The sequence below is a fragment of the Lutjanus erythropterus genome, chromosome 1, assembly GCF_056507025.1.
Source record: "Lutjanus erythropterus isolate fLutEry1 chromosome 1, fLutEry1.hap2, whole genome shotgun sequence".
Taxonomy (NCBI): Eukaryota; Metazoa; Chordata; class Actinopteri; order Lutjaniformes; family Lutjanidae; genus Lutjanus; species Lutjanus erythropterus.
Window position 1 is genome coordinate 44721594 of NC_139317.1, and position 15916 is coordinate 44737509.

The 15916-nt window shown below is 39.6% G+C and overlaps 1 protein-coding gene across 2 annotated transcripts in view; it reads left to right on the forward strand.

The window, feature by feature from the left end:
* The first annotated feature begins 4516 nt into the window (after window positions 1-4516).
* adamts17 (ADAM metallopeptidase with thrombospondin type 1 motif, 17) overlaps window positions 4517-15916 on the forward strand; it is a 188465-nt gene continuing 177065 nt past the window's right edge. The window contains exons 1-2 of one of the 2 annotated variants that reach the window (XM_084722188.1): window positions 4517-4841; window positions 5229-5608. In XM_084722188.1, the coding sequence (XP_084578314.1) occupies window positions 4784-4841; window positions 5229-5608 (438 nt within the window). In that variant the 5' untranslated portion in view covers window positions 4517-4783. The remainder of the gene's footprint in view (window positions 4842-5228; window positions 5609-15916) is intronic. The other variant, XM_084722196.1, reaches the window with a different exon arrangement.

Genomic DNA, 15916 nt, shown 5'->3' on the forward strand with positions numbered 1-15916 from the left:
GAGTTTGATTCTTTGGTAGTTGTGGTGTCAGAGAGGAGCATCATAGACGATGACTCTCTCCCTCTGTCTCCACAATGTGCTGGTCACACACAGCAGACTGTTACCACCACAAAGCTCTGCCAAATGCCACAGGAAATCCTTTCCTTCTGTGACCATGACACTCTACAACTCATCTACTTCAGGCAGAGAGATGGACAGGGTCATTATGTGAAATATCATGGACACAATCATTGAACTTTTTGAATGAACCACATACACTTACTGTCACCTTACTGATAAATTTTAGTTGCTCTTCATATGCGTACACTCTTTCCTACTTTGTGCAGCAACTACTGCACTTCCCTTGGGATAAATAACTCATCTCATCTCATGTCGTCTTTTTGATTTGTAATATTTGGTTCAGTTCCCAGAGGTCTTTGACTATCAGAGGTCTCACCCTGGGGTCAGCACCCCATGGTCAGAGGGCAATAGACTTGTGCCTCATTGGGCCTCTTGTAATCCATCCTCTGGGGTTTAGTTTAGAGTGTGCTGACTGCAGCTGGTGGTATTTACTTTATTAGTCCTTCCAGACTCAAAGTAAACTGCATCAGGGTCCTACTTGATTGGATGGGTTGAAAACAGCAGTATGGACTGTTGTCAGGCGAGACAAGTTATTTACTTTTGTCAGGCTGAGGGGAATTGCTTTAGGACAAAGCTAATGTAATGCCCTATGTTTTTCCTATAACTAAAAGACATTCTCATTCAAGTTACCAATTAAGAGCTGTTGCAAACATAAGCCATTAGTTAAACCAAAGCTAAATTCAATATATAATTTCAATATATATATTTAATTTGTGTTAGGTCATTTTCAGAATGATCCATCCTATCATTGGACTGGATTGCAATGGTTAATGTAAGAGACTGCAGTTATAGATAATATCAAAGTAAACATTAGTTGCGGGTCTTTATGAAGAATTCTGCAAGAAAGTTAGATGTAGTGCATGCCATCCACCACACCTTTACCTTTCACCTCACCTCTTAAGATGGTGTTATGCTTTCCGCAGCTGCAAGTACGCAGGGTTCTGCAAAGGTCACCCTGATGATATGCTTAGGGTCTGTGTGGACATCTGCATGTCTTCAATTTGTTGTGACTACACTCACTTGGGCACAGACTTGTCCATGCAGCCACAACGATGATCCTGTAGATGCTGATCTACTGTGCATAAGTGGAATACATCCTCCAAGCAGATTCCAGGAAGTAGTACAGAACTACTACGTGTGCACAGTGTCTGCAGCTGTCTGAGGATGTCCCGTCCCATCCTTGGACACTGGAGTTGAAATGTTGTCACTGATATATATCATGAGGTATGGAATTATCCAATACAACCTTAATACTGTGAGATACTGCTGCCTCTCCAAGTGCGTGAAACTCTACTTAAGAGCATTCCTCCTAAAGTTATTCCCTCATTTGGTGATTTGATTTGTTGGAGAGCGCCAACTGGTTCACTGATAACAGGTAATAATATCATGATCAGGTATGAAAGGGGCATCCTTGACAGGCTCAGTTGTCCATGTGCAAGGATGGGGCGAGGGTCATCACTTTGTGAAAAAATAAGTGGGCAAAGAGTCCAACAATTTGAGAACATTTCTTAACACACAGTTTCATGGAATCAATCAACCATCTACAATCCATTATATTATTAAAAGATTTATAAAATCTGGAGAAATCTGCATGAAAACAAGGCTGAAAACCAACACTTAATGACAGTGCTGTTTGACCCCTGCAGCACTGCATTAAAAAACAACATGATTGTACTTTGGAAAACTGTAGTCAGTACATATAGTTTGTTGCTGCATCAACAAATGCAAGTTAAGACTACCATGCAAAGAGAAAACCACATATCAACAATATCCAGTCATGCTGCTGACTTCTCTGGACCTGAGCTCATCTGAGATGGACTGAGCGACATATACTGCCATCCAGACGACGTCTTTTTCAGAGACATCCTTGCTAATTTCAGCGAGACGACATCAAGACACGTTCTGCATGTTACAACAGTGTGGGAATGGGAATGGGATGGGAAGTGGGAAATGGGAATGTTAAAGAATTTCACTTTCAAAACTTCAACGATTAGTGTCCTCAGTTCCTAAACGCTCAGTGAATGATGTTGAAAGAGATAGTGATGTAACACATGTCCCTGTCCCAACTTTTTTGGAACATCTTATAGGCATCAAAATCAGAATGAGTGTATATTTATAAAAAAACAATAAATCAATCAATTTGAACTTTAAATATCTTGTGTCTATGTTCTGTATTAAATTGAATCTATGTCAAAAAGTATTTGCAAATCATTGCATTCTGTCTTTACTTACGTTTTCCACAGTGTTCAAATTTTTTTGGATTTGGGGTTGTACCTACTCTGATTGGCCGCTCAAAAAAAACAACAGTCATGTTTTAAATATAGGGATAGTGGTGCAAATTTCTAGACAATCTCTCTCGGAAGGCATTCATAATGTTGCCCTTGGCTGTTCACATCAAAGGTGACAGAAATAGTTGTGTTAAGTGTGAGAAACCAGAGCTAGAGAGAGAAGTTCAAACCCTGGCTCCTTTCACACCTCCATGAAGTGGGTGGGGATGTCGGATTGTCGGGTTCAGAAAGTTACAGAAATAGTCAAATGGAAAGGTGTGGGGGGAAGGGCTTTTCCAGAGCTAGTCGACCATCCAACAAGCACTTGTGAAGAAGCACACCGGCAGCTCAACAGACTCCACTCATCTGGTTGCAGGCTTTCCACCAGATTTTGGAGCCTGGCTGCAGGCATTTGCTACCATTCAGCCACAAGAGCATGAGAGAGGTCCGGCGCTGGTGTCGGGTGATAGGGCCTGGCTCAAAGTCTGGGTTCATCCCAAAAGTGTTGGGTGGGGTCGAGGTCAGAACTGTGTGCAGGCAAGTCAAGTTCTTCCACACCAAATTGGGGAAACCATTTCTCTGTGGAGCAGACTTTGCCACAAAGTTGGAAGAATCCTTGCCTGACATATTATTGTACTCTAGATTAAGGATTCATTGGGACTAAGGCTGCCAAACCAGGGATAGCCAAGCCAAGAGTGAACTAAGGCTATTTGTCTATCACAGTGTGTATCAAACAAATACAATTATTCAATTGGCAGAATTTCCAGGGACACCATCTGTTGCCATCAGACCATTCAGAGTCATGGCTCTGAAAAGAAGGTATGTTTGGTTCAGCGGTCACTTTGACCCCTGATTTATGATTATTGGGGAGACAAGTGACAAAAATTCAAACAACAGTCTCTAGTACAGTCTCTCCTGTGTGGTTGGCTAAAGGGAAGTGTTCCCGAGCATATGCACTGGAATGCATTTCAATTGGAAATCGGGAATACTGACTCAGGGTTGGAACAACTGACTTCTTACTTGCAAGTGATCTGCCTCACATTTACATGTAGGAACTCTGACTTTGAGTGGTGTTTCATTGTAGTATTTCTGGTAGGAGGTTGGAAATTCAGAGCTCCGAGCTGCAGCATAATACAAAACTGACAAAGTCCCTGTTTAGATTTCATTCATGGCCAGAGGTAGGAGGTAATTAGGTACAAATACTTAGTTACTGTACTTAGTAGATTTTTCAGGTATTTATACTTTACCTGAGTGTTTATTTTTCTGACAACTTTTCACTTGTACTTCCTTTTTAACACAAATATCTGTGCTTTATAGTCCTTACATTTTCAAAACAGACTTGTTACTTTAGTTTTAATGCATTTGAGGGGAATTAATGATTATTTTTATTTTACATTTTACAGTTCCCAACATCAAGACTGATTTCTACCTAACACATAGAGAAGACGTTTCCTTGGAGTGTCCATCAGTGTATATCACACATAATGCAACACGGCAAAAGTAATGTAAGAAGACGACAAAGAAGAAAACACTGTAAAACACATTCCAAGACAAGGCAGATAAATGGGGGTGACTCAAGCATGGAGAAATGGTGAGGTTCACTTAGCCTCTTTGCATGGAAACAGTCAGTAGTAATGTCTTTCAGAGGATGACTTTTTACTTTTATACTTTGAGTAATACTTTTACTTGAGTAAAGAAGTTGGATCAGTACTTCCACCAGCCTTTCTTTAATTAAGTATCTGTATTTCTACTTGAGTAAAACATGTGTACTTTTGCCACTTCTGTTTATGCCTGAGAACCTCCTGTCTATTGGACATTCTTTTTCAATTTATTTCATTACAAACTGGATCTTCCAGTAATCTGTGCTCTTTATTTTTTTATTCTTCTTATTTATATTTTTTTCTACTTCATACACCATCTTAATATTCACTCCTGAGACCCTGAAATGATGTAAAGCTTCACTGCTGCCATGCCAAAGCTTTTCTTGAAAATAAAAACTCGACTGCCAAAAAAGTGAGCTTATAATGGCCACACACACACACACACACACACACACACTTAAAAGCCAGTTCTGCACTTTTTTTTCCTCCTGCTTGAAACCACGTGTAGGGTTTCAACCCCGGCAGTGACAGACAGCTGCTTTGACCAATCAGAGGGCAGAGATTTCTCAGTTTCTCTCGGCTCAGGGTTTAATATCACCAATCGGAGGGCAGCGGAGGCCGGGCCCGGCTGAGGAGGCGTGTCCTGCGCTACAAAGTCACTCCAGCCTGAATCAGTGCAACTTCTCTAAGTTAGGAAAAGTTGCGCAGTCCGCTCAGAGCTTTGCAAAGCGCTTCAGTCCCCTCACAGCCAAACCATCCACCTCTGACAGTGATTCTAGCCTGCTTTGCTTTATCATGCACATCAGCCATGTTAGACATCTGCTGCTCTCTCTTCTCTGCATCGGGCTGACTGGTGAGTACTGACTGAACTCTTTACGCCTGAGTCTGAGCTGCACGTCTGTTTCTCTTAGATATAGGTCAAGTAGAGGAATCCGTTTGTGCAGTTGGACAGCTGTATGTGTGACTAAAGATCACTTCTTGCAACTTTTCTGTGGTTTTCTCCTGTCTGCTTGTAAGATTCTCCTCCATAATGAGTAAATGAGTGCAGTAATGAGTTGCATGCTGTTTCTAATAGTCTCCGGCTGCAGATTTTTGCAAACCACTGTTGAGTTGAACGTGGCTGTGTGAGTCTCAGGGCATTAAGTGAGAGCAGACAGTTCAGTCAGTTCACAGAGGCAGGACAGGAGGCTATTTTTGCCCGCCGTAGCTGTTGTTTGATGCACACTGTCCCGCCCCGCAGCCCAGTCTGAGCTGGAGACAGATGAAGTGGTTCCCAGGCTGCTGTCCGGCGGCCAGGAGGCGCACCTGTCCTCCGACCACACTGCCCGCACGCTGCGCCACCGCGGCCAGCGCTCCCTGGACGCCCCTGGGGGAGGAGGAGGAGGAGGACCCTCTGACCCGGATCATATCATTCTGTCGCTGCCCGCTTTCGGAAGGAACCTGTACCTGAACCTGACGCGGGACAGCGGCTTCCTCTCAGGGGACTTCGTGGTGGAGGAGAGGCGCAGGGACCAGAGCGCAGCGGTGAGCCGCCTGTCCACCAACCAGCTCTGCTTCTACTCCGGATCCATCGTCAACCACACTGACTCTCTGGCATCTGTGAGCACCTGCGGCGGCCTGGTAAATCCATCTTCATTTCTTGGACTTGTTGATAGGTTTCATGTCATTCAATCCGAGCAGCAGAGCTCCAGACTGTTCCATTAAACGATCTGAAGAGACAGGTTGGATTTCAGCAGCTTGGAGCTGGAGGAGAGACTCTCCATGTTAACAGGACCAATCTGCTGAAATACCTCTGAGCATCAGTTGTATCTTAAAGGGACAGTTCACCCCAAAATCAAAAATACACACTTTTTCTCTGGCCTGTAGTGCTGTTTATCCATCTAGAGTTTTTTGGTGTAAGTTTCAGAGTTTCGGAGATATAAGCTATAGAGATGTCTGCCTTCACTGCAGTACAATGGGACTATATGACGCTTGGCTTGTGTTGCTCAAAGCACCACAACAAAACAAAACAATAAAACCAGTGTCTCTCTCCAAAAATCATGACCTGGTTACTTACAACAATCCATACAGTTTGTTGTGAGCAGTTTCATGCAGGAACTACTTTCTTTCTGCAGTAGAATCCACCTGAATTACTTTCTTTGTTCCGGAAAGAAAGTAGTTCCTACATGAAACTGTTCTGGATCATCTTGAATAACTGGGTCATGATACTTTGGAAAGAGACACTGGCTTTGAATTTTTGTACTTTTTGGTGCTTTGAGCGCCACAAGCCAAGTGCCATTTAGTCTCATTACAGCTGATATCTCCAAAACTCACACCAACAGTATCTTGTTAGATAAATAGCACTACAGGCTAGGGGAAAATTGTGTGTACATATTTGGGGGCGAACTGTCTTTTTAAACCCTTAGAGCTGCAACTAATGATTATTTTCATCATCAATTAATCTGTCTATTATATTCACAATGAATCAATTAGTGGTTAAATCCAGGGGTCCTCAAACTTTTTTCATTTCAAGAACTCCCACAACAGATTCACACTTGACAACGGACCATCAATTTGAGAGGATTTTGTTTTAAGAAATCTCCTCTGAGTCATTTGTTTTAGGTTTGAAGATTAAAAAATGTCTTCATAGTCAATCAATAATCAAATGGAATCGCAATAAATTACAATCAATGCTAACACTTCAGTTAATAAACCTGTAATAACATTGATTAATAGATTATAAGATGCTTATTAATGCTAACATGTGTTAATAAGACTATGTAAGTGTTAACTTACATATAACGTAATAATCATGTTTATTGGTAGATTATAAGACATATGTCAGCACTCATAAGAAACCTGTTAATAGTTTATAGGCTGTTTAAGAATGCCAATAAAAGCCTTATGAGTTTGTTGTTATAGCAGTACAAATACATGTATTGAGTTTAACTAACTTACCTATTATGTCATTGTTAAACCATTACTAAGCTTCTGTTCTTGCTTTATTTTGTCTTCTACAAACTTTATTATACACTTGTTAACAATTAACTATGAATTTTGGGGGTATCTGATCTGAAGTCAAGTGAAGTGAACAGTGCTTATTGAAGTTAATTAATACTTTATTATGCACTTATTAACAGATAACCAAGATTTTTGTTTCATTGTTAAATGCATAATAAATAATTACCATTTATAAGCACTTCAAACTTTAGGTCTGACACCCCCAAAAGGGTTAGTTAACTGTTAATAAGTGCATAATAAAGGATGTAGAAATCTTAATAAAGCAACAACACATTACACAAAACGTAAGTTACTGAAGCAAAGTAAATAAGTTTGTAATGCTATTGTAAGAAAGTTGTAAGGCTGTTGTTAAGATTCTTAAGCAGTCTACAAAGGGTTAAGACATTTTTTAAACTGTTAACAAGGGCTTATAAATGGTTTATAATCTAACAATAAACATGTATATTATGCTGTTGTCAACACTTATAGTTTTAACTACATATTAAGATTAATACGCATCTCATAAAGGCCTTATTACTATTAACTAATGGTTATTACAGTCACCTAAATATAAACAGCCAACCTGATTTCTACTCTTCGAATTCCATTTTCCAAAAAATGTGATAAAAGTTAACATATTCTTGTCCTTCTTTAGCTGTTGACCCCCAATAATCCTCTCAAAGTCTCTTGTTGGTCCCTGGACCCCACCTTGAACACAACAGTTTTAGTCAAAAATCTGTGAAAAATGCACTTCGCAATTTCTTTTCGCAATCTTTAAATAGCTTCTTTTGTCCAACCAACAGTCCAGGACACAAAGACTCTTCATTTACTGTCTGAAATGACAAAGAAAAGCAGCAAATCTTCACATTCAAGAAGCAGAAACCATCAACTGTTTGGCAGTTTTGCTTCAAAAATGACTGAAGTGATTAATCAGTTATCAGAATAGCTGGATACTCATTTTCTTTTGATTGATTGATTGATTTATTGACTAACTGCTGCGGCTCTAAACTCTACTGACCTGCAGTGGGTCAGTCAGTTTAAAGTCACACCATGCAGCCAAACACTGTTCAAACCCACAGAATTTTACTCTAAATGCTTGTGGAGATCCCAGTTTCCAAAGATAAATCTGTCTGGCTGAAATTTGGGAAACGTGTCTAAAATGATGCAGAAGATATGTAGGCAGCTTACAGTATTTCCATTTGGTGGAATGGAGCAGCATAAAAAGAGTATGAAGTCATTTTAACAAACTTAAACCTGCTTTAAGAGGAAACAAAAGGGGAAAACACTGATGAGCAAAGTCCATCTGCTGATGAAGGCTGAGATTTAGTTCACTGAGCTGTTTCTTTTTGTATGAAACCGCTATTTCCAGGGTAAAGCATGAACTTTCATGGAGCTGCAATGATTAGTTAATCAATTAGTCAATTAAAAGAAATTTACTAACTATTTTGATGATTGATTAATTGTTTCATTTTTCAAGCAAAACATTTTAAACAGTTTTAACATTTTTCTTTTTTTCCCTACATTTTATATACTATCAATAATGAAAATAGTGGCAGTACTTTATTATACAGTACACAAATAAGACCTAACAAGCCATACTTTGTGTCAAATTAGATAAAAACTAGACATAATATGTTTATTACACATTAAATAAACACAACTACACCCTAATTAGACACAATATACATAATGGTACACTAATAAGACATAAAACAAGCCAATAAGATGAGATGAGCTAAGATAAACCTATACGGAAGAAATTCACTTGTTGCAGCAACTCAAGGACCAAAAGTACAGGTTGAAATGATGAACACGATACAAATAACATAAAAAAAATAATGAAAATTAAAAGACTATACATTACATATAATATGTTCTGTATTAGACCCTTTACTAGACACTTACTTACTTTATCAGAGGGCAAAGTGGGACAATTATTAGGGGTGTCCTGGTCCGATATTGATATCGGATATCGGTCCGATATCAGCCAAACAAACGACTATCGGATTTTATTGGACTGCATCTAAAATCTCTGATATAAACGCTCCGATAAGCAGTCCATTTTCCGCTCCAGCACTTCTATCCATAGGTGACTCTGGTTGCTGACTGTTGTTCTCTGTTTGAGTAACATCACTTGATCAAGCCTTTTCTAACATTCCACACTACAAAATAAGTAATTAAAGTATGTATGATTCGTGCTGATATCGCAGTGTTTCCTCTACATTCATTTAGGAGTGGCGGCCCGCCACTCCTAAATCCTAGCCGCCACTCCTTCAAATTTCTTTTTTTTAAATTTTTTAATTTATTAATTTATTTTTTTTATTGTTGACGCAAATACACCACCGCCGCATCTCTCCACCTTCAAAACAGACTCCTGTCGGGTACTTGCGAGCACTAAGGTAAACTGCAGATAACTATCTTGCTCAGTATGGAAATATACTTGCGCGTGCTCATTTGCATGATGCTAGCGTTGTTTGGGGGGCGCGGTCGTCAAGCATGTCAAGCACCTAGGTGACAGGGCAGAGTCAGAGGAGCGAATTCCCGAATTACAAATAAACAATAAAGCAGTGAATTACCGGCCGGAGAAGAGGTAGACGTAAGTTATTAGCTTGAGATAACTCGACATAGATTTTACAAGTTAAACAGACGTTCGCAATATGTTGATGACCAGCTAACGTTACGTAACTTATCGATAGTTTAAGTTAATTTGGCCCGGTGCCAACTCAGTGTCGCTAACGTGAGTAAACTAATTGATAGTATTAGGCTAACGTTAATATCTACACACCATTATGTAACAACTGACTGCATTTTTCAAATGAGTTTATTGAAATATTTCTCTAAGAAGAGAAACGGAACGCCTGCCCCCACTGCTGAAAAAAATCCTAGAGGAAACACTGTATCATATCGGATCGATATCGGTATCAGCCAATACTCAAGGCTGCAATATCTGTATCGTATCGGAAGTGAAAAAGTTGTATCGGGACATCCCTAACAATTATAGAACTGTACTGTAAACTAAAGTGTCTTATTTCCCACTGTTAAACCCTTATTAGACTATCTTAGAGGGAATAGGGACTCATTAAAACAGAACTGTACTGTTATAAGGGTCTAACAATGGAAAAGAATACACTTATGTTTACACCACAGTTCTGTTGAAATGTGTCCCTAATCCCCCCTCTTTGTTTAACTGTCTACATATTAGAGCATGGTATTTCTACTTTTTGTCTAATTTAACACCAAGTACAGCTTGTTAAGTCTTTTCAATGTACTTTAAAATAAAGTGCAACCAAAAACTCCTTAGTTGCAGACCTAAACTTTCATGCTGAACACGCTGTCTGTTAAAGGGATCATTTGCCCAAAGAAAAAAAAACCCTTGTGCTGATTGAAGGTCAGGTTGATTTTGTTTGTCTGCACAACACTGAGTTTCACAGGAAAACAGTGTTGCAGAATCTTCCAAACAGTGGAAGTGAATGGTGACCAGTTCAAATGTAAAAAACAAACTGGACAAAAAAAAAACAAACAAAAAACAAACAAAAAACAAAAAACAAAATAAAAAGATAAATTGCTTCCATACTGCTTGTCTGGCATAATCCACGTCTCCTAAAGTTCTGACATACCATTTGCACACCGTCACACCACACACACCCAGTTCAGACAGTGTGCATGTGCACATTAACATGTCTTCAAGCTAAGGATCTACAGTGAAAATTCAGGCTAAAAACATGGTGTAAATAACATGTTTTAAAATCAACTTGGCATGCTGGGGCTTTAGGAGACTTGGCTTGGTTTTTATTTTCTTGTTTTTTTATGTTTGAAAACTGGTCACCATTCACTTCCATTGTTTGGGAGATTCTGCAACACTGTTTTCCTCCACAATAGTGTTTTGTTGACTAAAAAAGACTAAACCTGACCTTCAGTCAGAGGGTGAGTAGATAATGACTGAATTTTCATTTTTGGGTGAATTATCCCTTTAAGGGGTTCTATGTTATTACTTTGTTCAACTTTTGATTTGACAGGAATCCTGTCAGAGTGGAAAAAGATGAATCTTCTGAAAATAAACTGGATTTTAAGAGATCAAATAAACTAAATGACAGCAAAAGCTGAAGATCCATCTTCAACAAAAGTTCACACCTCCATCCTGCTAAGACACTGACTCTCACCACCTCTGTTCTGTTAGAAAATCAGAATTTCTCCGCTCTGAGTTATGAAGTTCCACTCTAGCTGAGGCATTTGGATAATGCTCTTATGTAAAGTGAGTGTGCAGGTAGGGGTTCGGCCTCAGTCCTGGACTCAGGCTTGAAGCCAGCTCTTAAAGTCGACTGTGCTCCTTTATTTCCTCAATATATCCTCAGTGACACTTTAAGCATTCAGCTGACCTACAATGAATGAGCAGATCATTGTCCAGCTGTACAGACACTGTGACACACATGGTGGGTTTATATGGAAAAAACACAGGCAGCTGCAGCAGCTGAACCTGCAGCCTCTTACAGGCTGTCCAGATCAGGACCTGTCAGGCTGAGGAGTGTCCCAGTTTCAAACTTTACATTAATTCAAGAAGGTACATCATACCATGTACGTACAGTGTGTTTACAGTGAGAGTAATGTGCTGTTAGCAGCTAATGGGAAATGATGCAAGACACAACGTCAACCAAACTGTAACTTTTGAACACTCGTGCCTGTTTCACATTTAAAAAACTCATTAAAAAACGTCATTACACCACTGTCAACAGTTTCATGGCTGTTTTCCAGCTCTCAGTAACCATTTCTCTTGTGCAATGCATTGTGGGACACCAAACTCAAAAACTGCTATCTTCTCCTTCATGCTGGTATTTCTAAAGGATTATTCTGAGTAGTCTTATTTTGGTAGTCCACCATATAGACCAACAAACGTATTGGTCTGGTATGGGCCCTGGTTGATTCCACTTGTCATGGCACCACTGTGCCATGGTTTTAATCTGTCCTCCACATGTCTGAAGCCCCCATCAGCAGCGTTTCGGAAACGTTTCAGCAGTGAACATGTTATGTTCACTTGCTCAGATTTTGTTGATTAGGTCCTATTTCTGTGCTCTTTGTGCTTTGTGCACGAGTTGATCTGCTCTGCACAGATTGACACGACATCCGTCAAAAATGGAAAGAATCTGCGTATGTTTACTGATATTAATTGATATGATATGTTTTACAGGACATATGATGCTTTGGTTGATTTGGATTTAGCAAAATGGGAAACAAGGGATGCTGGGATACCACTTTTTTTCAAGTACTTACATTTGGGTACTTGTTGGTACTGGATACCAATACGAGTAATTAATAATGCCATTACAGTTTTTAACTTAGAAAAATAATTTATTTTCATCAGATGGTACTCACTTTCTAAATGCAACAAACTGTTGTTGTTGTTTCCTGCTGCTAGTGTAACCATAGTTACTGTACACATCACATTTTTGGGTTATTTGTAGTAAGTTACTTTACTAATTTTGTGTTCCTCATTAAGCTGCAGTTTACTGTGTACATGATATATTTCAGTATAATAATTACAGAATGTTATTATAGACTTGTAGAATTAAGTGTGCTGTTACATATTATTATTACATATATATTATATATTTAAGTTTCTTCTTCATGTCCCTCTTGTCTAAGAGATAATTAGTTCCTACCTGTCATTGTTTAGGGCAGTGTTTCTCAACCCTGGTCCTCAGAGCTTCACTGTCCTGCATGTTTTAGATGTTTCTCTGCTCCAACACACCTGATTCAAATGATCAGGTTGTTATCAGGATTCTGCAGAGACTTGATGATGAGCTGATCATTTGAATCAGGTGTGTTGGAGCAGAGAAACATCTAAAACATGCAGGACAGTGGGCCCTGAGGACCAGGGTTGGGAAACACTGTTTTAGATGTTTGCCTGCTCCAACACACCTGATTCACATGATCAGCTCGTCATCAAGCCTGTGCAGAAGCCTTGTAATGACCTGTTCATTTGAATCAGGTGTGTTGGAGCAGAGAAACATCATGCAGGGCAGTGAGCTCTGAGGACCAGGGTTGGGAAACACTGGTTTAGGGGGGACAGGTATGAGTGTGGTACCATGTGTGCAACAGTTTTGTTGACCCTGCTGTGAACCTTAAATAGTGAAGTTGGGTGTACTGTGCTGTCAGGCCGTTTTGGTCAAGAATAAGTACACAAAGAGAAGTTGTAGCAGCTTATTACCAAGAAAAGATGGTTACAGACTGGTGGTGGCGGTGATTTTTCTTCGTCTTCAGATTAATTAGTTGAGGCATTCAACTAGTGTACACTCGTTGGGACTCATTGGACAGCGGCTGGCTGCGGTCTGCAGGTGCACAGGTGTGTGGAATCACACGGACAGTTTCCAGAGTGGCTGCAGTCATTAGTGGATGATGTTGAGGACGACGAGTCTCATTGACAATGATGGCGCGACCAAAAAAAGAGGGTAAGCATCAGCAAACATCATGACCTCTACGTCCTGTTGGTTCTTTCGATGTTTTATCAAGTCGCTTGTGTTGAGCGGCTATTTTTCGTGGCGTGGCATTGGGTGTTGGGTATCAGAGTAGTTTTATTAGCACACAAGGACAGTACGGGACTGATACCTGATGCTGGTATCAGTCTCAGTATGTTTCCCAGGGAAACATTTATGAGTATTTTTATTTATCCCTTATTTATTTATTTTTTAATTTCTTATGATCCAAAGGCCAATGTGGCCTCTATGTATATCTGCCCGTGTGATGAGTGATGATTGGTTTGAGTTAGAGCCTAGATTATCTAACTGTGGTACGTGTACCACTGGTGGTTCACAAGCTCCCTCTAGTGGCACACAAAGGAATATCAGAAATATTATTATTTTTTAATGAAATAAATTAATTTAAAACCATATACACTATGAAAATACTACAACATTTCTACTTGAGACACCTGAAGTATCAGATCACTGAAATGTTTCAATACGTAGTCACACTCATGCATGTAGTGTGCACGTACTGTATGTCATCCATCTGTAAGCTACAAGCTAAACTGTGTTGGCAAGAGGGGTAAAAGTAGGGGTAAAATGAAGAGAATGAACAAACACTGCAATTGTGCCTCCAAACAGGAACTATTATGAGGAGAAGTGCACATGAGGAGGACAATGTTTCAAGCAGCCATGTTGAAAATGAAACGTACGACAGTGAACAGAGTTCTAGTGCTAGTAGCTGCTTAAAAATACCAGTGAAGTATTCACTAGACCTGCTTGCACCAAATGGCGCAAAACAGTAAGGTGGTACTTTGAGAACTCAATATTTTCTGAGGTGGTATGCAGTGTAAAAAAATTGAGAAACACTTGAGTTACAGTAAGAATATCAGTGTAAGCCAATCAGAGGCAGAGTAGGGCAGGTCAGGCCTTCGCTTCACCATCTCTGACTGAACCACCATCTTTGCTTCATCTTGAATACATGTTATATTCAGACATTAGGTCTGTGTAGGAGCAGTAATATCTACAATCCGCCCCCTGACAAATAATGTTAATTTCATAATGTCTGACACTGTCTGTTGCAAATCAGCTGCTCCAAGAGAACGTTTCTAAAAGAAAATACTGGCTCACAGACCACCGCAAGGTGAGACAATAATTGTCCAACATTCATGCGTGGATGGACGGTGAGGAAGAAATAGTTCTCTGAAAGTGTTTAATTATGCAGGCTGGTTGTGTCACTCTGTGCTCTGTGAGCTGGTTCGGACTGCAAAAAATCTGCACCTCTTCTGTGTACAGTGTTATTTTCATGATGATTGCTCCCATTTTTAGGTAAACCAATTATGCAAGAGCAGTCTGACATGTCGCTGTTTATAACACAGGTCATTTATCCTTTGCTGGACGGGCCACTTAAAAAAAAATTTAATTAAGAAATTAAATTAAGGAAATAATTGAAGAGTATAGCCACTAAACCACTGCTGATGGGTCGAGAAAACCAAGCAGTCAGGTGGACGGGCTGGACACAAACCAACAGGTCAGACAAGCTTATTTAGAAGAGAACACAAAGGTGGCTGGTAGAAGTTGTCTGCTGTCTGCAAACTGATGGTCGAAAGAATGAAAATAAACCTGTATTTAAAGAGATGGCTCACCCCTAAATCAAAAATACTTATTTTTCCTCTGGCCTGTAGTGCTGTTTATCCATCCAGATAGTTTTGGTGTGAGTCGGAGAGTTTTGGAGATATCGGCCGTAGAGATGTCTGCCTTCTTTCTGATTTAATGGGACTCGGCTTGTGGTGCTCAAAGCACCTTAAAAAGAAAGTGGAAAAATTTAAAACCATTGTCTCTTTCCAAAATCATGACCCGTTTACGCATGATGACTCACAGATCTGTTGTGAGCAGTTTCATGTAGGAACTATTTTATTTTTAGTGTAAAAGAAAGTAGTTCCAGTTGATTCTACTACAGGAGGAAAGAAGTTCCTACATGGAACTGCTCACAACAAGCTCTGTGGATTATCTTGAGTAACTGGGTCAGGATTTTTATTTTTATTTATTTTACCTTTATTTAACCAGGAAGTCCCAATGAGATTCAGAATCTCTTTTACAAGAGAGACCCGGCCAAGGTAGCAGCCAATCACAACATATTAAAATGTAACAAATACAACATTTTAAACAAGAAATCCACAATAAAACAAGAACAGCTATTAAAACATAGTGGACCTCTCAAGAAAAACAAGCACATCTCCATCACCACATTCTTTATGATGACCTTAAATTTATCAAAGGATACGAGTGTTTCTAATCTAAGATCTTTCTGCAGATTAGTCCAAGCCCATGGTGGATAGTTGGGAAATGCAGTTTTCCCCAAATCACTTAAAATCTGGGGTAGATTGAACTGACACAGAGAAGGTTACACTGGTTTTGTATTTTTCAAATGTAGATTAATGGATCAATTGATCATTAATACATTATTAAATGAATTTTCTGGTTCAGTTACTCC